The 26,222-nt window shown below is 45.3% G+C and overlaps 1 protein-coding gene across 1 annotated transcript in view; it reads right to left on the reverse strand.

The window, feature by feature from the left end:
• Nucleotides 1-266: 266 nt before the first annotated feature.
• Nucleotides 267-26,222, reverse strand: part of LOC124613479 — a 109,766-nt gene continuing 83,810 nt past the window's right edge. The window contains exons 4-7 of the mRNA XM_047142186.1: nt 24,415-24,646; nt 9,217-9,456; nt 387-578; nt 267-314 (exon numbers count right to left, since the gene is read on the reverse strand). Coding sequence (XP_046998142.1) covers nt 267-314; nt 387-578; nt 9,217-9,456; nt 24,415-24,646 — 712 coding nt within the window. The remainder of the gene's footprint in view (nt 315-386; nt 579-9,216; nt 9,457-24,414; nt 24,647-26,222) is intronic.

The raw sequence follows: 26,222 nt of genomic DNA on the forward strand, positions 1-26,222 counted from the left end.
ATTTCAGTTTTTTTTAATTTTTAAAACTTGTCAGTACATTTTTACATTGCATACCAAAATATTATACAATTAAATAATAAACACTAAATGATGCATTCTAGGCTTTCAATTCGAAAATTGCTCCAAGATGCAATTTTTATGGGTTAATTATCAAAATGTTCCGCACCACAGGTGCCTGTGCATCCTAAAAACGGCCACGCACTGGCCTGAGTTAGCGGGCTGGTGTGAACCACGTGCTAGGCCGGGAGCGGCGCAGGCCAGAGGCGTCACGTGGCTGTCACCTCCGGCTCGTGCAGCAGGTCGCGCACCTCGAGCTGCAGGCAGGAGGCGGCTGCGGGGGCGGCCAGGGGCAGGCGCAGCGGGGGCGGGTCGGCCTGCGCGGCGGCCACGGCGAGCGGCAGCGCGCGGCCCGTGAAGACGGGCGCCGTCAGCTCTGCGCCGCTGACGGCGCGCGACAGCCTGCGGCCGCGCGGACGCTGCCCGCACGACAGGGAAGCGCGCACCTCGTAGCGCGCGCACTCCGGCTCGCCGCCGGCCACCCACAGCCACACTTCCAGAGCGTCCGCCGCCTCCTCCACCTGCAACCACGCCACCAGCTTCCTGTCACCGCGGCCGCCCGCTACACTCGCCTCAAAACTGCAAATCCTAGAGCACAAGGGGACACTGAGACTAAGCCGTCATCAATTTTACTACTCCAAATTCTTTCAAAGGAAGTGTTTATAGGCCACGCACTAGTTCACGGATTCCCAAAGTGGTCGATATCGACCCCAAGGGGTCGATATCGGTTTCCTATGGGTCGACATAAACGGAAAATGATCTTGGGGGTCGACGAGATCTAAAATTCGACCCCTATTACATTAACACAAGTTCAAAAAAAAAAAAAAAATTAAAACTAAGGTTCAAATGGCTCTGAGCACTATGGGACTTAACTTCTGAGGTCATCAGTCCCCTAGAACTTAGAACTACTTAAACCTAACTAACCTAAGGACATCACACACATCTATGCTCGAGGCAGAATTCGAACCTGCGACTGTAGCGGTCGCGCGGTTCCAGACTGTAGCGCCTAGAACCGCTCGGCCACCCCGGCCGGCAACACAAGTTCTTATTTAAAACTTTGAAGATAGCTAGGTATTGTATTGTTTATGTTGTGTTACGTGTACTAAGAATAATTAACATTTTGTAGGAAATAACATTGTTGTAGTAATGTAAATTCTCAAGTTCGTACAAAATGAAAAACTCGGTAAGTCTGTGTGGACAAGTTTGTGCAAGATAATGAGTTCGAGCGTACGTCTTTTTTTTTTTTAATCTCGTTTTGTTCGTTTCAATTGTTCGTGGCGGACGTCAACTGACGCCCGTTGAAGTTCGTTATTGATCAGTTTTTTTATTACAGAGGGCAGCTAACCCTCTGACCGAACACGCTCAGCTACCGTGCAGGCGCTAAACTTTTCACTCGAGGGAAGACTTGAACCAAGGACCTCTCATTCCGCAGCTGCTCACACTAACCACGGGACCACGGCGCTCCTTTCAGGCGCGTTTTGACTTGCTCTCTCTTTGACGCTTACGCGATTTAACACGAACGAATTCATGACCAAGTCCAAACATGTTCCTGATATTTTACTATTTAACGAGCTTCCACTTAGGTTGAAAGTTCATTTGCGTTTTGAAATTCGTTGGAGCTTGAACGATAATAACTCATATAAGTACTCATTTATTTCAAGAGATTACAAAGTTACTACATAGCTAAATTAAGTGAAGTAAAGTGACTGAAAAAGTGGTAAACACAACATACAACATATTTTAAATAGGTAGGTATAAAGGTATTTGTAAAAATACTCTGTAGCAGCTGTTTTAAGTTAGCGGACCATTATGAATAAGGGGGTTGATCTTAAAAGTAGGTATTTTGGCCATGGGTGTCTGAGGTAACAAATGGTTCAAATGGCTCTGAGCACTATGCGACTTAACTTCTGAGGTCATCAGTCGCCTAGAACTTAGAACTAATTAAACCTAACTAACCTAAGGACATCACACACATCCGTGCCCGAGGCAGGATTCGAACCTGCGACCGTAGCGGTCGCTCGGCTTCGGACTGTAGCGCCTAGAACCGCACGGCCACTAAAGCCGGCTCTGAGGTAACAGTTCATTTTGGAAAAGGGGTCACTTGTCCAAAATAGCTTGGGGATCCCTGCACTAGTTAATTGCAACTACGTATTACACTGAAGAGCCAAGGAAACTGGTACACCTGCCTAATATTGTCTACGGCCCCCGCGAGCACGCAGAAGTGCCGCGACACGACGTGGCACGCACTCGACTAATATCTGAAGTACTGCTAGAGAGAATCGACATCATGAATCCTGCAGGGCTGTCCATAAATCCGTAAGAGTACGAGGGGGTGGAGATCTCTTCTGAAAAGCACGTTGCAAGGCATCCCAGATATGCTCAATAATGTTCATGTCTGGGGAGTTTAGTGGCCAGCGGAACTGTTTAAACTCACAACGGAACCTCCCCATCGCACCCCCCTCAGACTTAGTTATAAGTTGGCACAGTGGATAGGCCTTGAAAAACTGGACACAGATCAATCGAGAAAACAGGAAGAAGTTGTGTGGAACTATGAAAAAAATAAGCAAAATATACAAACTGAGTAGTTCATGCGCAAGATAGGCAACATCAAGGATAATGTGAGCTCAGGAGCACTGTGGTCCCGTGCTTAGCGTGAGCAGCTGTCGAACGAGAGGTCCTTGGTTCAAGTCTTCCATAGAGTGAAAAGTTTAATTTTTTATTTTCAGACAATTATTATATGTCCGACCGTCCGTCCGATGCGAGGTAACTGCGCCGTAGTATGGGGACGCTACACCTAAACGGAAAAATTTGAAAACGTTAAAAACATATGTTTTGACAGAGCATAGGGAAAACTGTGCGCCTGTGAAACTGTTGCATTCATTTGTTGCAGTTTATGTGACAAACTCTTATGTTTTCATCACTTTTTTCGGAGACATTATCACATCCATAAGAAATCTAAATCGGGCAAGGTAGAAGAATCTCTTTACCCATTCGCCAAGTGTACAAGTTAGGTGGGTCGACAACATATTCCTGTCATGTGACGCACATGCCGTCACCAGTGCGTGAGCAGGTGCGGAACGTGAGGTCCTTGGTTCCTTGAGTGAAAAGTTTATTTTTTTTATTTTCGCAAAGTTATGATCTGTTCGTTTGTTCATTGACGACTCTGTTCACTGTAATAAGTTTAGTGTCTGTGTTTTGCGGCCGCACCGCAAAACCGTGCGATTAGTTGACGAAAGGACGTACCTCTCCAATGGGAACCGAAAACATTTGATCGCAAGGTCATAGGTCAACCGATTCCTCCACAGGAAAACACGTCTGATATATTCTATACGACACTGGTGACGGCATGTGCGTCACATGACAGGAATATGTTGTCGATCCACCTAACTTGTACACTTGGCTAATGGGTAAAAAGATTCTTCTACCTTGCGCGATTTATGTTTTCTTGTGGATGTGATAATCACCCCCAAAAAGGTGATGAAAACGTAAGAGTTTGTCACATAAACTGCAACAAATGAATGCAACAGTTTCACAGTCGCATCGGACGGACTGTCTGAAAATAAAAAGTTAAACTTTACACCCGAGGGAATACTTGAAACAAGGACTTCTCGTTCCGCAGCTGCTCACGCTAACCACGGGGCCACGGCGCTCCTGAGCTAACACTATCCTTGATGTTGCCTATCTTGCGCATGGACTACTCAGTTTGCATATTTTGCTTATTTTCTTCATAGTTCCACACAACTTCCTGTTTTTTCGATTGATCTGTGTTCAGTTTGTCAAGGCCTATCCATTTGCCAACTTATAACTAAATCTGAGGGGGGTTCGATGGGGAGGTTCCCTTGTCAGAAGAGTATTTCTGCAGCCGCGCTGTGGCAATTCTGGATGTGTGGGGTGTCGCATTGTCCTGCTGGAATTGCTCAAGTCAGTCGTAATGCACAATGGACATGAATGGATGCAGGTGATCAGACAGGATACTTACGTATGTGTCACCTATCACAGTCGCATCTACACGTATCAGAGGTCCCATACCAATGCAACCGCACACTCCCCACACCATTACAGAACCTCCACAAGCCTGAACAGTCCGCTGCTGACAGCGGACAGCTAGCCGAGACTAAAGTAGTCACACCAACCTCCTCGTGATTTTTCACTTTCCACAGCTTGCAACCAAAGGAAATCAAAATAGAGGCGGAACCTTCATTCTCGTATCTCCGTCTATGTATCTCTCTATTATGCTTTGAAGCTTCCGTAATCGACGTTTAATATTAATGTTATGATCATGTTAAAGATACTTTTTTTTTTGTGTCTTGCATTTGCGCTTCTATCCACTGTAGTAAAAAAAGTCCAAATGCGTGTGAAATCTTATGGGACTTAACTGCTAAGGTCATCAGTCCATAAGCTTACACACTACTTAACCTAAATTATCCTAAGGACAAACACACACACCCATGCCCGAGGGAGGACTCGAACCTCCACCGGGATTAGCCGCACAGTCCATGACCGTAGCGCCTCAAACCGCTCGGCTAATGGCGCGCGGCTCACTGTAGTAAAGGCATCCTAAGTACGTAAAAGTCTCTATAGAGTGTACTGATAATGTAAGTTTCGCTCTATTAGTAGGGAGAGTTTCCCTAACAATTGGGTGAAATGTCTATATTTTCAGTTGTGAACAAATACTTTAGTTGCTAAATTATGAAGTGTGTCTTTCAAGGCAATTTTGTAGCAACTACCTGAGGTTCATTTTGATGGTTTTCGCAACGCGTGAATTCGATAGAGCTGCTATAATCAGGTGCAGCAAGAACTATTATATGGGTCAATGTGCACACAAGACTGCACGGATAACCGAAAAACATGGCTAATCCAAAATTCACATGCTTTCACTGGAAAATACTATTTACTTTATTTTCAAAATGTGCTACATGTCACTCTTGAAAGCCTGCATCATCACTCACAAGTTACTCGCCGGCAGTTGACTATTTATGTACAAAATTACACTGAAGACACACTCTTTCGTATCATTTACTTTTAGTTCACTTTCGGAACATAAATGTCCATTTTTTTTGTTACTGCTCTTCATTCACATTATTCCTTACAATGCTCTTTATTTTTCTGGAGAGTGAAAACAAATTTTATCCTGCCTACACTAATAATAGGGCAACGCATTTCAGTGCCTTGGTGTGCATGATAAAGCATGCATCATATGCATTATTCGAAACGAAAATGTTCGTTCTAATTACAACAGAAGACTTTAGGATATTTGTTTATTTTTTCAAAAATCGTCGAACTTTGCACGAATAGTGCAAAGATCCCCAGTGTGGCAGCAAGAAGCCATGACTGTCCTGACTAATGTTCTTATTTTCAAATCAAAACTGCGAACATTTCATTTTCCCTTGGTATGAGACCCTGACAGCGTGGAGTCTGCAGCATTTGCTGTGTGCGTAACATTCAGGTCACAAGACTTGAGGGACACGTGGCATCATTTTGACGACACATGCTGTATCGAATACTGCAGGAACTGCTATCGACTTCACGTTAGCGTTCGAAGTGGGCTGCTTGGGAGAAGCCGTATTGGGTTCCATAGTTGATAGCATTCGTGTCATAACTCGTTTGTTACGAAAGTATGCTGTTTCAAGGCAACGGCACATTGAAGATTTATAAAAACATATCGTTCTTTGTATTAATTGTTATAATTAAACGCCACATAAAGACGTACCAGCAGTTAAAGCCTTCATGAGATCTAAGTTACAGCACAAAATGTGAAGTTCCACAAGTTCATCGTGCTGTAATGTATATGAGCGTCGAAGCTATAAAGGACTTCCTTATTAATTTAGTAGAAGTATGTTCTATAATATTCGGTGCTGTGTACATATGAGTGCTCTCTCTCTCTCTCTCTCTCTCTCTCTCTCTCTCTCTCTCTCTCTCTCTCTCAGAAGTGAGTTGTCATTGTCAATAATTTTCAAATCAAGCATGAAACACGCAAATGCGAGTAAACATTCAAAACCTGTTGATAATCTGGTAAAACAAATTACCACGAAGAATAAAAAGCATAGAAAATACTGCCACATTTGCAAAGAATTAAAAGGTAACTTGGTCTCAACCATCTACAAAACATAAAAGAAAATTTACGAGCTAATTCTGAGGTATCGATAGCTATGATGCCACGGCGTAAGTACAAGTTCTTAGGTTGGCACTATGTCACCGACACCGACGACAGTGCCCTCCAGCCGGCGCTGTGCAGCTCTACGAGCGCCGCCCCAGATTCTGCCCATTTGATTCCGAGTAGACGACCAAGCAACATTATTTCTATTTCACAGTGGGCTAGCCACTGCAGATTTTGCCTGTGTGCCTTTTGTGAGCTTGAGACATCCGGCTTCGCACATACGTGCTCCTCAGTGCAAAGTCATAAATTCATCTTCTTGCTAAAGTAAAGGTGATTTAAATTCACACTGCAGTACCGAGAGTTCTATCTCACCCGCTCCTCCTAGCTTCCTATATTCGGCCTAACCTTCAGTTTACAGGAGCAGACCCACGCGCCGCCTATTCAGGCGGGATACAAAAAGTTCTTTAGGATACTTCTTTTCCAAACAAGAACGTCTTCAGCTAAAGTACATCTTTTACCACTAATACTACATTTTTGTCATTTCGTTAGAACAAATTGTTCCTACACCGCCGCATTTTGAGAGATCCTCAATGTGCTGGTGATTTGAAACGGCGTTTATTCACATAAAAGTTAAATGAGCTGCTGTTGTAAGTCGTCTGCCTCAAGTCTTTCAGTTAGCCGTGCTATACAGGCTGTCTCAAACCTTTTGGATCAAATTGAAACAGTTTTAGTGGGTCCTAGACCGTTTATATTGAGATAGGGAACCAGTGATCGGACATGCATGTTTATTGTGTATGGTCGTACACAGCGCACACCGCATACCAACAACGTACCTCATAGTATCTGTTCAATGTAACGACCGCCAGTCTCAATTCATGCAGGACAGCGGCGCTTGAAGTTAAGCCGCACTCTCTCAAAGATCTCTGGTGTCTGTTGTACCAACTTGGACCCTAGCAAGCAGGTCTTCATCTGTTTCTACATAGTTAAATATACAAGTTTTGACGTAACCACAGAGGAGAAAGTCCAGAGGTGTGAGATCCGATGATCGCGCGGGCCATGGGACTGAACCTCCACTTCCAAGCCAACGATGAGGTTACTTGTTGTTCAGGTGCTTGCAGACATTAACATCAAAGTGCGCTGGTGCACCGTCGTGCTGAAACCACATACTCTCGCAGCAACAAGGGGTACAGACTCCAAGAACTGTGGCAGCACATCTCGCAGGAAAACGAGGTAACATGGATCAGTCGAGTTGGGAGGCAGGAAGTAAGGTCATATTAGAGGATCTTGTACAATGCCCGCCCATACATTGACAAAGAACCATTGCTGCTGGTTACCGATGTGGGTGGCGTGGCTGCTGCAGCTGTTGAAACCATCATCATGGGTGAATGAGGCCTCATGCATGAACAGTTCGGTCTGTGCTAAGTTCAGCACTACAGCGCTTCCGTGGACTATTCATTGAGAGGAGTGAATTTGTTGCTTGTGCCTTTTCCCGCAATGACGCAGGATCGGCATGGTTAATCGGATTTGGCAAGGTTAATGGAAGGGGTAGCTGGATACCCTTCCTGCCGCCACCCCATACACCCGGGACGGAATTAGTGTACCCCAACTGTCTGTGTCTAGTAAAATCCATGGAATAGTGCAAATGTGTTCAGATGTCTGCGAGCCGTGTAACTGAGGCGGGATGTGGGGGCCAGCCCGGTATTCACCTAGTGGGATGTGGAAAACCGCCTAAAAACCACATCTAGGCTGGCCGGCACACTGTCCTCCGTCATTAAGCCGCCGGGCGGATTCAATCCGGGGCCGGCGCGCCTACCCGAGTCCAGGAAGTAGCGCATTAGCGCGATCGGCTAACCTGGCGGGTATTGACAGGAGTGAATTCAGGGCTTAAAATCCGTTGGTCCCAGTGCTTGCACACGTTCTTTACGATAAGGCTGTTATACCTGTTTCACCAGACTGTGCACACTGTACCCTTCGAAGTGTGCGTTTCACAGGTAAGTTGACAGGTGTTTATTGGTGGGTGGTTGGCCACACGATCCAACACCATCGCCTCAAAGTCTGTGTTTGGACATGTCTTTGGTAAGAAGCTAGGCTGGCTCTCTGAGGCACGAACGACACCATCTCACGTAAGCTGGTATCCGTGGAGATAAAACTTCTTCCAGTTAGGATGAGGCCTGTTTGTGCTGCTTTACCGGTGCTACACCCTGCTGCATCGTAGATTAAATGCATGTCTGTGAAATCTCGTGGCGAGTAACGTTCCGTCTTTGACTATGCGTAGTGCGCTGAACACAGTAACACACCTCACCATGGACACATCACAAGCTGTCTGATGCAGTGGACAGCTGACACCAGGGACAGTGTTGTGCATGCAGTATGGGTTAATGCGCCAGTGCAGTGTACCCAATTGTCACAAGACACATGTGCTATGAGCTAAGTTGTGTACAGTATGTCTGTTTCAGGGTCAGATGTGTACGCTGTTTGTTGTCCACTGTCTGTTCCAGTGTACAACAGACAAATGGTTCAAATGGCTCTGAGCACTATGGGACTAAACATCTGTGGTCATCAGTCCTCTAGAACTTAGAATTACTTAAACCTAACTAACCTAAGGACATCACACACATCCATACCCGAGGCAGGATTCGAACCTGCGACCGTAGCAGTCGCGCAGTTCCGGACTGGGCGCCTAGAACCGCTCTGCCACCGCGGCCGGCTACAACAGACACCCATGCTCTCTGATAGGCTTGCGGCATTGCAATATGGGCACTGAGACTTACGGGTGTCGCTTTGAACAATTCCTATGAACTACGTTGTTGTTATATGGTGTTCGCTGAGTATGTCCATAACACAGTAAATACGCATTTTCCGATCATTGATTCCCCATTCCTATATAATCGGCTGCGGACCCACTACCGCCTGTATGAGTTTGACTCAAAAGGTTTGAGACACCCTGTATAAATAGAACGCTTCTCCTCATAGGCAGAGCGTACTACTGTGGGTATTGCACGGACTATGGCTGGCCAACCTTGAGACACAGTGAGGAAAGTGGAGGCTGTGACGGAACTGACCTTGAGGTAGAAAGTGTGCCCCGCGTGGGTGAGCGTAGCGACCTCGTCGGGCCAGGGCGGCAGGCGCACCGCGGCCGCAGCGTCGGGCATGGCGGCCAACACGTGGCCGTGGTCGCGCCTCACGTGTGTGCCCAGAGCGTCCGCCTCCAGCTGCGCGGGGCAGCTGCGCTCGCACGGGCACCGGAACAGCTGCGGCGGCGGTCGGCGCCGCGACTCGTCTTCCTCGCTCGCCACAGAATCCTGAGGGACACAGCTTTTAGTTCTCTGCAAGTACGTACCTCAGTTACCTACATAGAAGCCGCTATGCTCGGATTGGAAAAAGAGCATTTCAGGACCAATTATCCCCTAGACACAGCCTGTTACAAGCAGTTGCAGTACCCACATCGAGCCACACTATCCAGAGTGGTCAGTCGGCACACTACCATTACGTTATAAAGTTCCAGGCTGTGTACATCTCTGTGAGAAGATGCTACTGACACTAGTCTGCAACACTAAATGGCGCAAGGATTGTCTCAGACTTACGTTTCCAAGACCACTCCTAGCTGTCTCAGCTAAAACCTATGCGCCACCAGGGTGGTCCGAGGTAAAGGCAATAGTGTGTGAGACGACCAGAGACTGTCTACCTGGTAATGGTTTCAGCACAACACTGGACAAAGTGTTTGCATCATACACTATCTGATTACAGTATCCGGCAAGACCTATAATGCGGAATTCACCGCCAGATGTAGGAGAGGCGGACCCACCAATATACAGGGTGTTTACAAATGCATTTCGGGGTTTTAACGCTTTATAAAATTTATTACATTAAACTTACAGCTATAAATGATATGTCAAATGAAAGAGTAACTCTAACAGTTTTACCAAGAACCTTATAAATGTTCAATGTGAGCACCATTTGTCACACGGCACACATCAAGTCTATAGCCAAGTTCTTCTCAAATGTTGACAAGTGTGTCTTCAGCGATTGTAGCAACAGTTGCTTCAATCCGGGTTCTTAATTCAGGAAGGTCCACTGGTAGCAGAGGCACGTACACACGATCCTTGATGAATCCCCAAAGGAAAAAATCGCATGGCGTTAGGTCGGGTGAACATGGAGGCCATGTAAAGCAATTCCTGTCAATGGACCCCTTGCAGTCTATCCAGCACTTGAGTACAGTAAAGTTCAACCCATCATGTACTTCGCTATGTCAGTGAGGTGGCGCACCATCTTGCTGGAAAATGAAGTTCTTTGTCTCATCTTCTTCCAACTGAGGGGACAGCCATTGCTCAAGTGTATCAAGGTAAGAAGTGCCAATTACAGTAGGTGCACCAAAAAAGGAAGGCCCATAAACTTTCCTCCAGGATACTGGCACAAAAAACAGTCACTTTAGGGGAATCTCGTTGCATTTGTACCACCTCGTGAGGATTTTCTGAGCACCAGATGAGCACATTGTGAGTGTTAACATGTCCACTAAGGCGAAAGGTCGATTCATCACTGAAGAAAACATGATCCAGAAAATCTTCATCGTCATGAAACAACAATTCGTTTGTGAAGTTGGCACATAATCCATGGTCTACCGGCTTTAGAGCCTGTAATAACTGTAAACGGTAAGAACATAGTTGTACGCGTTTTCTTTAAATTTTCCAAACAGTTGACACGGGAACTTGTAATTCACGACTAGCCTTCCTGACTGATTTCTTTGGGCTACGAGTGAACGACTCTCTCACTCGCTCAACAGTCTCTTCACTAACTCTTAGCCACCCTGTGCTCTTCCCTTTACAAAGGCAGCCGGTATCTTCAAATTGATGATACAATCTATGAATGTTATTATCACTTGGAGGATCACAACCGAACTTCAGCCGGAACACAAGTTCCACAGTAACTACAGATTCAGTCTTTGCAAACTGCAAAACACAAAACGCTTTCTGTTCACTAGCCGCCATCTTCGCTACTACCGCTGTCTAGCGGATTGCGGCGGAAACATTGCGCCCTGTGCATGCACACTGGTGCCAAACTCAACTGTTTGAGTTGCTCTTTCATTTGACATATCATTTATAATTGTAAGTTTATGTAATAAATATTATAAAGCGTTAAAACCCCGATATTCATTTATAAACACTCTGTTTTAGGTTACTGCATAAATTCGTAGCGTTTTTCTGCAAGTTTAATAACAAACACTACGGATACACATAACAGAGTCTTTAGTCATCTATAATATGTTCTCCTTCACTATTTACAACAATCCGCCAAATCTTTTCGATAACGCAATTGTAGAAACCACGTGATTTTGAAGTGAAGAACTCGTCGTCATGGTCGGAGTGCCTTGTCATCCAGAAATAAAACTCCTTGATGACTGTTCGATAGAGAGCGGAAAATGTTAATATCTGCGGGCGTAAGCTCAGGTGAATGGAGGTGGATGTGGAATGACTTCCCAACCCAACCCCTCTATAGTTCTTATTGTCACTCTAGCAGAACACGTGCGGGCGTTATCGTGGATAGTATCACTTCACGCAGTCTTCCTGGTCGTTGTCCTTGGATTGCGTTTGCAAGATGTCTCAGTTGTTGACAGTAAATATCAATTGTGTTAGTTACACCTCAGGGAAGAACCTAATGGAAGACCTTTGGGATGAGTTAGAACGTCGATTTCGCTCCATAACTTAGTGTTCAACATCGCTACCTTCTCTGGTTTCTGTTCAACATCGCTACCTTCTCTGGTTTCTGCTCTTGAGGAAGAGTGGGCTGCCATTCCTCCACAGACATTCAGACACCTCATTGATAGCGTCCCCAGCAGGGTCCAATGTGACAAAGGCTAAGAATAGACACATCCCTTATTAAAGTCCACTAATAGGTGTCCAGATACTTTTAATCAGACAGTGTACTTGATAGACCATGTATATACTAATACCCTTCATTTGGCACATCATGCACATAGCTTCGGATTGCGAAACCATTACAAAACGTTTATAAATTTTAGTTTAGTGTAGGCGATGATAGTCATGAGTAACGATTGGTAAATAATGAACCGTAGCCCTTCGTGTGAGCTTCTACATCTACACCCATAGTGTGCATCCTGATGTGCATGGCAGAGAATAGTTCGCATTGTACTACATTTTAGGGTTTTTTCCAGTTCTTTTCGCGTACAGAGCGCAGGAAGAATGACTATTTGACTACCTCTGTGCACGTCGTAATTAGACTAACCTTGTCCTGATAGTCTCTGCGAGAATGACACGAGGGGGCTGTAGTATATTCCTAGATTATCCCCTGAATACCGGTAAGTATCGTATAAGTTGTTGACTGGGAAATCCCATGGAATGAGTTCTGACGCCTGTCGGAGAGTGGGTTCTTCCTCCGCTGATTCCGGTCCGTTTCCTTGTGGATATGAGAAAGATATGTTATATTGTATGTGTAGAGAGCAGGTGAGTTATATTTTATGTGTAGAGAGCAGGTGAGTTAGTAATGGATGCGCGTATAGTGTTGTGTTAGGCTGGTGTTAAATGATGACGATGATGATGACGATGAAAGAATGGAGGAGGTGAAATCCGGTGCCGACAAATAGCTTACTCCTCTCCAGTAGCAAAAAGGGTGCCACTGTTCTTACAGTCTCCATTCAATGGACGGATCACCATCAACAGTGTCACATGCACACGCTATATGACACACTGCTGGGAGATCTGGAATGTAATCCAGGACTTTGGCGCAAAACTGAGGATCAAGAGCTATACGCCATAACCTCTTCTCTCCTTCCCGGCCGAATACTGGTAGTGAAAATTTCATCAACCATCAGGATTCGAACAGGCTTAGCTCCGAGTCGAGGGCCAGCACACAAGGGTCTGTTAGCGACCTTGGCTGCGGAGACAGGATAGTTTAAGTGTCTACCACTTCAGGTTTTTCGGCATTTCCATTATGTTCTCCCCAAAGAGTCAAACAAACCCGTGACCATTCGTGCTGCCCTTCTTTGTAAACGTTAAATATCCCTTATTCGTTCTCTTTGATATGGACCTCTCACGAACAAGCAGTATTCTTAGATGGGACGCGCGGTTGCTTTCTAAGCAGACTCTTTTGACGACTGACTGCATTTTCCCGGTATGCTACCCATCAGCCGGAGTTTGTCACTTGCCACAGTCCGCAATTAGACAATTCTTAAATCGTGTGACAAAACGCTTACTAAAGTGATCGAGAACATTCACGTTTGGTAATGTGTGCCGCAAAGCACACATCAGTACGGTACTCCACGCACAAGTAGCAAGTTGACATGATGTCGAGTGCTTTCTCTGCAGCGCAGCGTTTATATGCCGTATCTGTCGACACGAAAAAAAGAAAACGGTCATTATGCATGACAAAATGAATGAGCAGATGGGAGGAGAGAGGAAGATTGAAAATCCTTTGTCAGAAATGTCAAATATGTGTGAATTCCTAAGGGACCAAACTGCTGAGGTCATCGGTCCATGGACTTACACACTACTTAAACTAACTTAAACTAACTTATGCTAAGAACAACACACACACACACACACACACACACACACACATGCCCGAGGGAGGATTCGAGCCTCCGGCGGGAGCGGCCGCACACTCCGTGGCATAGAGCCTCAAACCGCGCGGCAAAATTCTTTGAAAATTACTTCCTTCAGGGTGACTGAAGTCATGGGATAGCGATATGCAAATACAGTATATAGATGGCGGTAGTATCGCGTACACAAAATATAAGAAGGCAGTGCATTGGCGGAGCTATCATTTGTACTCAAGTGATTCATATGAAGAGGTTTCCGACGTGATTATGGCTGCACGAGGGAAATTAACAGACCTTGAACGAGGAATGTTAGTTGGAGCTTGACGCGTGGGACATTCCATTTAGGAAATTGTTGGGGAATTCAAAATTCCGAGATCCACAGTGTCAAGAGTGTGCCGAGAATACCACATTTCAGGGAGTACCTCTCACCACGGACAACGCAATGACCGACGGCTTTCACTTAACGACCGAGAGCAGCGGCGTTTGCGTAAGTATCCGGTGCTAACAGACAACCAACAGTGCGTGAAATAACTGCAGAAGCCAATGTGGTACGTACGATGAACGTATCCGTTAGGACAGTGCGGCAAAATTTGTCTACTGGGCTATGGCAGCAGACGACCGACGCGAGTGCCTTTGCTTACAGCACGCCATCACCTGTAGCTCCCCTCCTGGACTCGTGACTGAATCGGCTGGACCCTAGGCGACCGGAAAACGTGGCCTGATCACATGAGCCCCTTTTTCAGCTGGTTAAGAGCTGATGGTAGAATTCGAATTTGATGCATACCCCACGAACCCATGTACCCTAGTTGTCAACAAGGCACTGTGCAAACTGGTGGGGCTACACAATGGTGTGGGTTGTGTTTATATGGAATAGAGTTGGTCCTGTGGTTCAACTGAAATGATTATTGACTGGAAATGTTTATTTTTGGTTACTTGGAGACCATTTGCAGCCAAACAACGAATGAATTTTAATGGATGACAAAGCACCGTGTCCCAGGCTACAATTGTTCGCGACTGGTTTGAAGAATATTCTGAACAATTCGAGTTAAGGATCTGGCTACCCCTCGAACATTTATGGGGCATAATCGAGAGGTCAGGTCGTGCACAAAACCCTGCTCCGGCAACGCTTTCGCAATTATGGACGGCTATAGACGCAGCTTGGCTCAGTATTTTGGCAGTGGGGCTTCCAACGAGTTGTTCAGTTCATGCCACGTCGAGTTGCTGCACTATGCTGAGCAAAAGGGGGTCCGACACGACAGTATGAGGTATCCCACGACTTTGTCACCTCAGTGTAATTAAGGGTAAGCGAGGATTATCGATTCCTATTGGACCTTGTGCAACAGAAATTAATGAAATGAAGCAGGTCACTATGGCGAGAAATCCAACTACTTCTGACAAAAATGTTATTGACTACTCTAAGATTCCATGTGACGTGTGAATCCAAGTACGTCAAAAAAATTGTTCTTTTGCTATGCAAACATCCTCACCGCAAGTACCAGTTCTCTTGGTCGTATCAATGACAGATCTTTCTCAGCATTACTGTGAACGAATAGCCTTTATTTTCTTCTTAATTTCCTCCAATTTTGCCTGCAGCATATTTTGTTTAATGCGTTTAACGTTTGTCACTGTTGTGATGGTTTTTTACTTTGGTGTCAGAAAGACATCATGCTACTCGATTGAGACATTTATGTGTTATTTGCACCGAGTTGCTATGCTCTACCTTTCTTCTTCTCAAAATCACAGGAAGTGTGAAGTGTACAGCTGTAGACTTCATCGACGCTTAAAAACGCGGGTATTAGTGAACGCTTCGGCTTTCGTCAGCAGCATTTGTGTAAAACTGTATGCGCTTTCTCGCAGGGGTAAGCAGGTTGGTTGTAATTAAACTTTCGCTACTTAAGCCAGTGTTGACGGGAAACTATTTACCGTACTGGGTACCGAACTTTATGGGAATGATGTTCCTACTGTATGCTGCTTGATTTGCGTTAGGCGCCGGTACTGGTACGGCGACGTAGGGCTGAAACACAAGCGTCAGTATGCATTACAGCTGCAGACGGTCAATAAAGCTCTAGACAAGGCGGGCAGGGCTTCACTTGTAAAGCTGTTTTTATCAAAACAACAGCAATACTTTCGCGAGTATCGACGGTTTGCTCGTGAGGTGACTGGTTACTCTGCAACACATTTGGAGAAGCCGAATTATTGGCCGATCGTTCCATACTGCGTGGCCACCAAGATCATCAGATTTGAACCCGTCTGATTTCTGGCACTGGGGTTAAATGAAGGACAAGGTTCACCAAAGGCACACTAACACACATTGGAGGTTGAAGATGAGCGTAGTGAGAGAGGCAGCCCAAGTCCCACCTGAGCAGTTTCGGGCAGCAGTAGAGCAATCTCTAGTGGGCTTCCAGGCTGTCCTGGATGCAGATGATCGTCACACTGAGCAACTTTTGTAGACTGGAACGTAGACATGGTACGCAGTTAACAAATGTTACCTTCTCGTTAGGGAATTAAATGTGTTTCTTCCAATGGTTTATTCTTTATTTCACTTCAGCCTGTCGTTACAAATGCTTCCACAAAGTTACGATCATTCGTTTTTCATCGGTGCCCTCTCAAGTAGCGAAAGTTTGATTATAACCACCCTGTAGTCTTGCCTTCGGTCCCATGTAACATGCAGCAGCTGGGTTGGGGATGACGAGTTTAAAACCATCCCGCGCAACTCCGTGCCCTCTCGTTGTACATTGAAATGAATGGGTAAAAAGGCCTTTATTATAAGGGAGGCTATGTGATCAAATCACTTAACATACCAGAAACAATATTTGTACAAGTTGATTGATTCCAGCTGTGTCTCATTGTTATTGCAGTCATAGGATATTACCTTTTCTGGGTTCTGCGAAGAGCGCAATTTTAATTTTCTAAGCATTTAAAATAAGATGGCAATCTTTGCGCCGCTTTGAAATCTTATTAAAATCTGACCGCGTATTGGTGCATCTCTTTCACGTAGTACTTCATTATAGAGTGTGGTTTAAAATTCCCCAAACTTCTAGGAGTTACAGAAGGGACATAGTAGATAATATTCTGAGTTGGAACCCATGAACGGAAACGTACCGTTTCCGTGCTACACCCGTTTGAAAACATGTTTCCTAGGTACGTCTGCACAAGGGTAGTCATGGTAGTAGGTGCTTACGTCGGATCGGCTGATATCATTCGACGTCTGTCCTATCTCTCTGACATGGTTCGAGTCTCATTCGCGTGTCTGTGAGCGTTAGAGCAACATGGCTGAGTACACGTTTGCAGAATACATCTACATGATTCTTCTGTGTGACGAAGTTCGCGGTAATGGAAAAGCTGCCCGTCGCCTTTGTCAAGATCGTTATCCACAATGCCCGACTCCATTGCATATCCTTTGCGCCACAATTACGCAACAGCCTTGAGGATGGGTACCTTCATCATTAACTGGCTTGACAGCGGTGCTCCGAGGAGACGCCGCTCATCCACACTGGAAGAGGCTGTGCTGCATTACGTTGAAGAGAACCCGTCAATGAGTACACGAGCTATTTCTTGGGGTATTAGTGAGTGAAACTGAAAAACAAGTGATGTACTGGATCACGCCCAATAAATTATTTGTAGAACTGGTCGCGTTACAAACATATTTTCAAATAGTGTTGCACGGAGATGGTATATTTCCGGACATGGGTTCAAATGACTCCAAGCACTATGGGACTTAACATCTGCGGTCATCAGTCCCCTAGACTTAGAACTAAGTAAACCTAACTAACCTAAGGACATCACACACATCCATGCCCGAAGCAGGATTCGAACCTGCGACCGTAGCCGCGTGGTTCCGGACTGAAGCGCCTAGAACTGCTCGGCCACAACGGCCGTTCCGGACATGGGCCCCAAATCAAAATATTGTCTACCCAATCCCTTCTACAAGTACTAGAAGTTTGTAAGGGGAATTTTAGAGCACCCTGTAGATAATTCTACCATCTGAAGAAGTCTCAGATAAGTGTTAACACCAAGTGTTTCTGAAAGGACTTACCAATTTTGAAAATTTGTGTAGTGTATTTATTCATATGATTTATTGACATGATTTTGGTGTCATTTTTATCAAAGTTCGTAAATTGTTTACCTTATAGCTAAATAGTTTGAATGATTCCATTAGGTATGTGCCAAACTTCCCATCTGAATCCGACTTTTTGCTAAACTCTCTGCACCATGTCAGACGTAACTTGTTCAACTGCGCTGTTGACTGTTGCTCTAAATTTTGCCAGATAAGTCGGTAAGCTTGGTACAAGCACGGCATTTTTGATGAAGTGTCGGGTGCTGTGAATATGGCGGACATGCAATCGTCGCATCGGCTGGTCAACACCGCCGGAGAAAACAGTACACCCTCTTAGAGGTTTCCAATTCACTCAACATCTGTTGTTGCAGCAGTGCCCATGGAGTACACGAAATCATTACATTTACATATCAATAGCGCAAGCGGTTTTGATGTAACAGGTATCAAAAATGCTCAAATGTGTGTGAAATCTTACGGGACTTAACTGCTAAGGTCATCAGTCCCTAAGCTTACACACTACTTAACCTAAATTACCCTAAGTATAAACACACACACCCATGCCCGAGGGAGGACTCGAACCTCCGCCGGGACCAGCCGTACAGTCCAAGAATGCAGCGCCTAGACCGCTCGGCTAATCCCGCGCAGCGTAACAGGTATCGACACATGCTGAAATACCCATATTATTAGTACATGGTGTGGCCCCCACGGGTGGTTATGCAGGTGCTGAGTCTCGCATACAGTCGATGGTACAGATGGCGAATACTGTCCTGGGATGCGTTACGCCACGCGGTCTTAACCTCTTCATGTAGATCTGTAAGAGTTATTAGATGAGTCACTTCTCGTCCCATCATACACCACACATGCTCGGATCGAGACAGGTCTGGCGATCGTGCTGGCCAAGGAAGTTGTTGCACGTCTTGCAGAGCACTTTGAGTTTCACAGGCAGTGGGCGAGCATTACCCTGTTGGAACAACACATCACCTTTCTGATGCGTGTTAACAACAGTCCGCACATACCGAGCGCTGGTTATCGTCCCCTCCAGTAACACCAAAGGTGAATGAGAGTTGTAGAGTATGGCAACCTAGACTATTAGGCCTCGGACAGGGCCAGCATGTCCTGGACCAATGCGCTCTACACTTGCGTGCAGACAGGATCTGCTTTTATCGCTGAAGATCACGGCGCGTCATTCCATCTTCCAAGTGATTCTCTGGGGGCACCAGTCGAGCCATACACGACGATGCTGTGGCGTGAACAAAAGGCGAGCTAGAGGTGTGCGTGTCTGTAGTACCATTGCTAAGAATGGGTTCGCAACAGTTCATGTTCACATATCTGAGCTCTTTTATCTGTGCTGTGGTAGCTGTGCAATCTGTCACTGGTGCCCTTACAATACGACGATCCTGGCGGGTGTCTGTGTTGCGTGATCAGCAGAACCTCGTCTATGAGCGCGAGAACGTTCACGTGACCACTGATACCAGCGGCGTTGCACAACTGGGGCAGCACGTCCAACTTGTGTGTCAATTCTTTAACAGGACCATCCCGCCACTCGGAAGGCCACAATTTGATCCCTTTCAAACGCGCTCAGTTGGCTGTAGGAAGCAAGAGTGCGTTTCCGTGGCATGGTTGCCTGCTTGCGTCACACGTTTGCAACACACTGAGCCTCCCGGCTGTGAGCATTCCTAGTAAAGGGTAGACACAGATGGCGCTCTGGTAGCTATGCCACTGCGGAGGACGTTGAAACCGTTATCAGTACATTTACATCGGATCAAAATCGGCGTCCTCTTTCCACGTGTATTACACTTTGTTCCGGCAGTGTATTTACATCGGAAGCGATAATTGAGGAAATCCCAGACATCGATGAGGTAGTGCCATCTTGCATAAAGTGTACATACGTTCTTGGTCAACCTCGTAAGTCAGCGGGATTAAAAGGTTTTAAAAAATTTCGTTTATTGCTTTCACTTGGAAAAAGAATGAGCTGTAAACTTTGCTCTTGCTCAGTGCACAAATATGTTAACTTCTGGGGTTTCACGAACATGTTTTAAGATTCGTCGTGGAATTTCATTGCCCCAAATCCTACATTTATGTTTATTAACTTTACCACTTAAGTGAAAAGTCGACTCATCGCTAAAGATAATCTTTTCAATGAAAACTCTGTCTTTATCCACCATCAGGTTTCAAGAACAATATAATAATTCCAATCACAAAAAAGCAGGTGTTGACAGATTCGAAAATTACCGAACTATCAGCTTAATAAGTCACGACTGCAGAATACTAACGCGAATTCTTTACAGACGAATGGAAAAACTGGTAGAAACCAACCTCGGGGAAGATCAGTCTGGATTCCGTAGAAATATTGGAACATGTGAGGCAATACTGACCCTACGACTCATCTTAGAAGATAGATTAAGGAAAGGCAAACCTACGTTTCTAGCATTTGTAGACTTAGAGATAGCTTTTGACAATGTTGACTGGAATAATCTCTTTCGAATTCTGAAGGTGGCAGGGATAAAATACAGGGAGCGAAAGGCTATTTACAATTTGTACAGAAACCAGACGGCAGTTATAAGAGCCGAGGGACATGAAAGGGAAGCAGTGGTTGGGAAGGGAGTGAGACAGATTATAGCCTCTCCCAGATGTCAATCAATCTGTATATTGAGCAAGCAGTACAGGAAACAAAAGATAAATTCGGAGTAGGTGTTAAAATCCATGGAGAAGAAATAAAATCTTTGAGGTTTGCCGATGACATTGAAATTCTGTCAGAGACAGCAAAGGACTTGGAAGAGCAGTTGAACGGAATGGAGAGTGTCTTGAAAGGAGGATATAAGATGAACATCAACAAAAGCAAAACGAGAATAATGGAATGTAGTCGAATTAAGTCGGGTGATTCTGAGGGAATTAGATTACGAAATAAGACACTTAAAGTAGTGAAGGAGTTTTGCCATTTGGGGAGCAAAATAACTGATGATGGTCGAAGTAGAGAGGATGTAAAATGTAGACTGGCAATGGCAAGGAAAGCGTTTCTGAAGAAGAGAAATTTGTTAACATCGAGTATAGATTTAAGTGTCAGGAAGTCGTTCCTGAAAGTATTTGTATGGAGTGTAGCCATGTATGTAAGTGAAACATGGACGATAGTTTGGACAAGAAGAGAATAGTAGCTTCCGAAATGTGGTGCTACAGAAGAATGCTGCAGATTAGATGGGTAGATCACATAACTAATGAGTAGGTACTTAATAGAATTGGGGAGAAGTGGAGTTTGAGGCACAACTTGACTAGAAGAAGGGATCGGTTGGTAGGACATGTTCTGAGACATCAAGGGATCACCAATTTAGTATTGAAGGACAGCGTGGAGGGTAAAAGTCGTAGAGGGAGACCAAGAAGTGAATACACTAAGCAGATTCAGAAAGATGTAGGTTGCAGTAGGTACTGGGAGATGAAGAAGCTTGCACAGGACAGAGTAGCATGGAGAGCTGCATCAAACCAGTCTCAGGACTGAAGACCACAACAACAACAACATCCACCTGATGTAACGTTTCCCTACAAAAGCCCTTTCGAGTAATGCTAGCAGTATCTTTTCTCGCCTAATTGTTGGTTTGTACTGTTGGTGATGCAAATGTCTTCTTAACACACACCAGTCACACCTCGCGAGATGAATTCCGGTCGATTTTTTAGGACTGTTAACAAAGCTTTGTCTCACTTGCTCTGCAGCCTTCTGAGACACGCGTGGTCAACCCCGAGGATCTTTTTGTGACCTACCGAGAACCGACTCTCAACAAATCACTTACAGCACTCATAAAGGGTAGGCGTACTTGGAGGATCAACGGCTGCTGTGACCGAGCGGTTCTAGGCGCTTCAGTCCGGAACCACGCTGCTGCTACAGTCGCAGGTTCGAATCCCGCCTTGGACATGGATGTGTGTGCTGTCCTTAGCTTAGTTAGGTTTAAGTAGTTTTAAGTCTAGGGGGCTGATGACCTCAGATGTTAAGTCCCATAGTGCTCAGAGCCATTTGAACTTGGAGGAGCTTCTCTGTAATCCATGCGAAAATTGCGTTGAGCAGTTGCCGCAGACTTCAAAGCCTTCAAACCAAAATACACAGCGAGCACGCCTGGGACCAATGAAGGCAGCCATGTTTACTACAACTGTCACTAGAGCTTTCAGTGATGTGATTTGTACCAGCGAATACACTAGTCGAAATCTGATCCATTTGCCTACAAAATTAAACCAGGCCTAGGGCTGTACATCGTATGAATACGTAGTTATACATTTTCAAAGTTTTAAATTCCTTTTGTAGTCATCCTGTCTGCCATGTTAGTTTTCAAGATTCATTGGTGTATTGTTATTTTTCATCCTTTGTTGTACACAGGATATACAACGATATATGACAGTTTACATATCATAATACAATGAAAATAACATTTACAATCAAAGTAATTTGTATCTAATGGTTCAAAGAATAATGAAATACAAATAACGCTTATAATAAAAGAATAACATTTTCATGCTTCAAGAAACTCATTTAATGATTAAAAGCAGTGTTCAACCAAGCAGGCTTTTACCTGAATTTAGTCTGTTTATTGCCTTATAAAAATTTCATGGGGCCAAGTAAGACACTGTATAGTTTGATGCTAGGGTGCAGGACTCCATTCTGAAATAGTGTTGTTCGTGCTTTTTGTAAATTTCTTCTTTGTTTTGTCTTGTGTTGTAATGATTTACTTTGTAATGCTGATAAATTTGCAAGTATTTTACATTAATTTTCCTTTTCACATACATCACATTTTCAAAAATGGATGTGCAAAAGTAAGAGGCAAGAGACTTTTTTTAAAGAATGACCTGCAGAATTTTCCTTGGTTTACATTTCCTTTTACTCTTATCATTCTCTTCTATAGTCTGAAAGATTTTTTGCTGACAGCACTGTTTCCTCAGTACAATAGATCATAAATAACTATTAAGTGGACATGTTCGAAACACACGCATCTGAGTGTGTCACTTCTTGTGCAGTTTCTTAATGATCTCATCATGTAACAGACTGAACTTAATTTTTTACTTAGCTATTTGAAGTTTCTGTTGTTTCCGAAGATCCAAGAATCGTATATAATTTGTCTTTATGGTTCCAGAATAAGATTTTCACTCTGCAGCGGAGTGTGCACTGATATGAAACTTCCTGGCAGATTAAAACTGCGTGCCGGATCGAGACTCGGACTCGGACCATTGCCTCTCGCGGGCAAGTGCTCTACCTTCTGAGCTACCCAAGCACGACTCACACCCCCTCCTCACAGCTTTACTTCCGCCAGTACCTCGTCTCCTAGATTCCAAACTTCACAGAAGCTCTCCTGCGAACCTTGCGGAACTGGTACTCCTGGAAGAAAGGATATTGCGAAGACATGGCTTAGCCACAGCCTGGGAGATGTTTCCAGAATGAGATTTTCACTCGCTGCAGCAGTGTGTGCGCTGATATGAAACTTCCTGGCAGATTAAAACTGTGTAAGTCTCGGTCCGGCACATAGTTTTAATCTGTTTCCCCCCCCCCTCCCCCCCTTTTATTGTTATTTCATGCCTCAGTTGAGGTGGACCAGCAGTGGCCTACATACGGCGCTCTTCGCCAAAAGACACAACGTATATACACAGAAGACATAGAAAGTATAAAAACATGGTAAACACATGATGAACACTGCACAAGAAATCAGAAGTCGTTCAATGGAAGGCACTGTACATGAGGGGTGGCACCAGTTGAGCAGATGAAGACATCCAGGTGGAGACACGAATGTAGTAGGAAACACTGATGAAAACACTGTACACAAAAGGAGAGACACTGATATGCATGGAAACACTGGGACGATCATCAGCGAAGCACTCACACTGACGAAGGGGGTGGAGGGTGCCTCTAGGTCAAAGGGAGAGGTAGGAGGGCGGAAAGGAGGGGGTGGAACCAGTGGGAGAAAGAAGGGAGAGTGGGGGGGAAGAGAGAGGAGAGTGTTTGGAAGCCTGGGGAGAGGGGTTGAAGCGGGAGACATGGGAGAGAGTATGGGGGAAAAAGAAAGGTGAGAAGGGAGAGAGGGAGCCCTGGGGGAAAGGGGGGGGTGACAGGAGGGGAGTGTCAGAGCTGGTAGGAGGGGTAGATGGATGGGACAAGGACATCATCAGGGAGGGGGAGTTGGTGGAAGCCACCTTGGGAAAGGGTATGGAGGGTGTGAAGAATGAGAACAGGTGGGATGCAAGAATACAGGCACGGCAGTGGGCTGGGATGGGCGAGGATGGAAGAGACGAGTGGGTGTGGGGGACTTTAATCTGCCAGGAAGTTTCTTTATGGTTGTTTGAATATACAGTTCGATGTGAGAAGACAATGGAGTTCTGTTCTGGATTGTGTTTGCGTCCACAGCAGCAACTGAATGTGACACTATCTGCGGCTTCTCGAGTGTGTTTCACCAGCGATTCTTCGGCGCTGCTAGTACAATCTCTTTTTTGTACTATCTTTAAATATTAAGTCATTGACATTGAGCAGGAACAAGATAGGACGTAGAAGAGATCTTATGGGACACAATTATGTACGTGGCGATCACGCAGACTCGGTGCTACGGACAAGAGCTAATGTACGTATACTGAGATAGACAACCCTGGCCTGGGAACAGATGAATGAAAATATTGTAGGAAGCGGGTCACCTGTGAGGTGGCTGGCGTGAGCGAGGACGGGGCGGTGGGGAGCTCGCTGCTGGACAGCGACTTGAGGCGGTCAGCGTGCGACAGGGGGCAGGGCTGCGCCGGCGACGGCGACGACGAGTGCGTCAGGCACTCCACAGAGCTCCACTTGCCCAGCAGGCGCGCCAGCAGCCGGTTCGTGGGCGGCGCCTCCCGCTCCCTCTGCGGCTTCTTCTTCTTCTTCCGCGGCTCCCGGCTGTACACACGCCCAACAACCATCTCAGCGTCTGCACTTAAGAGAAACCTCTCGAGTGAGATGTCGCGGAAGGCCAATGACGTTTGCGGCATTAGACACCCTCCCCCTCCCGCCTCACACATTTTGTCTGCCACGCACACATAGTTTTGACTGTTAATCGCAACAGGGGGCGGCCCTGCAGGTATCCAACGGTAAGCACAGCATGAGGCTACGGAGCGTTGTTGAACTGCTTAGTCGACGAGGAACTCACAACAGTGAATGCTACAGTGCTAGTGCTATTGATACAAAACAGAGCAACGGCAACGATAAACGAAGCAAACATTACATTATATCTACAACAAAAGTTGCCGAATTTGACATTTCGTCAGAAAGGAAACCGAGAAATTTCGTAGAGTGAGAAAGAAGTTGCAGACAAAATATTGGCTTTTCTGCAAGATGAGTCAGTGGAATGCGTGGTGTTGTATGCGCTCGACTGTGCGGACAATGTCATGAGAAGTATAATGATGACGATACCTGCTTAACAACTGAAAGTGATACTGAAAAAGGTGTCGAGGCATGTAGTTCATCATCCCTGTCGGAAGGGTGCCACAAATCCCGCCTCCAGCGAAATGTAGTAAAGGACGACGGTTGTCCAAGGAGCGGGTACTAAAAATAATTACGTACTTGGAAGATCTTCCACAACATAGTAAAAAAATAATTAGAGCAGATTTAGAATAAGACTGCAGCAATACGACCGCGTTGTACATAAGAAAAACTACTGATATTTAAGGGAGGACAAGGCGCACTTGTTGCAAAAACTGCTGCTTGCGTTTACAGGATGTGCGTGATCGTGACCTACTACGTTACGCACTTCGAATTCCAGTGATTTCAAGGACAGCAGTGGATGGTTGCATAACACTGCTACAAAATTGGAAGACGTAAGATAACGAAATTTCAAACAAAGCGTCAACTTGACGATGCACAGCAAGCTGCGGAATCGGCCAGAAAATTTGTGGATGACATAAACAAACTTATCCCGTAGCTCAGTGAGGAGTTTGTTTTCAATTTTGACCAATCGTGATTTGAAGAGAAAATGTATATGAAAGGAACCCTGGGAATTAGAGGTACCTAGAGAGTTGTATCAAGACCAACTAGCAAAAGTGACTTAACGCATTCGTATGCAATTATGCCAACTCTTAATCTACATAGTACATTAGCTAGACAGTTCTTTATTGAAATGATAATTAAATCACTACCTTAAGCTGTCGCCAAACGTTGATATACATCAACGGGGACAGTTGAAAATGTGTCTCCTGACCAGGACTCGAACCCGGGATCTCCTGCTCACATGGCAGATGCTCTATCCATCTGAGCCAGCGAGGGCACACAGGATAGTGCGACTGCAGGGATTTATCTCTTGCACGCTCCCCATGAGACCCACATTCCCAACTTAATGTCCACACACTACATTCGGAGTGCCCCTGCCCACTACACTCATTACTCGCGGCAGACAATCTTACCGAGTCCCGTATGAGTTCGGGCAATGCGTATGTATCCGCACAGAAGAAGGAGGTTAATGGTCTGTTAGCCTTAACTA

The sequence above is a fragment of the Schistocerca americana genome, chromosome 4, assembly GCF_021461395.2.
Source record: "Schistocerca americana isolate TAMUIC-IGC-003095 chromosome 4, iqSchAmer2.1, whole genome shotgun sequence".
Classification (NCBI taxonomy): Eukaryota; Metazoa; Arthropoda; class Insecta; order Orthoptera; family Acrididae; genus Schistocerca; species Schistocerca americana.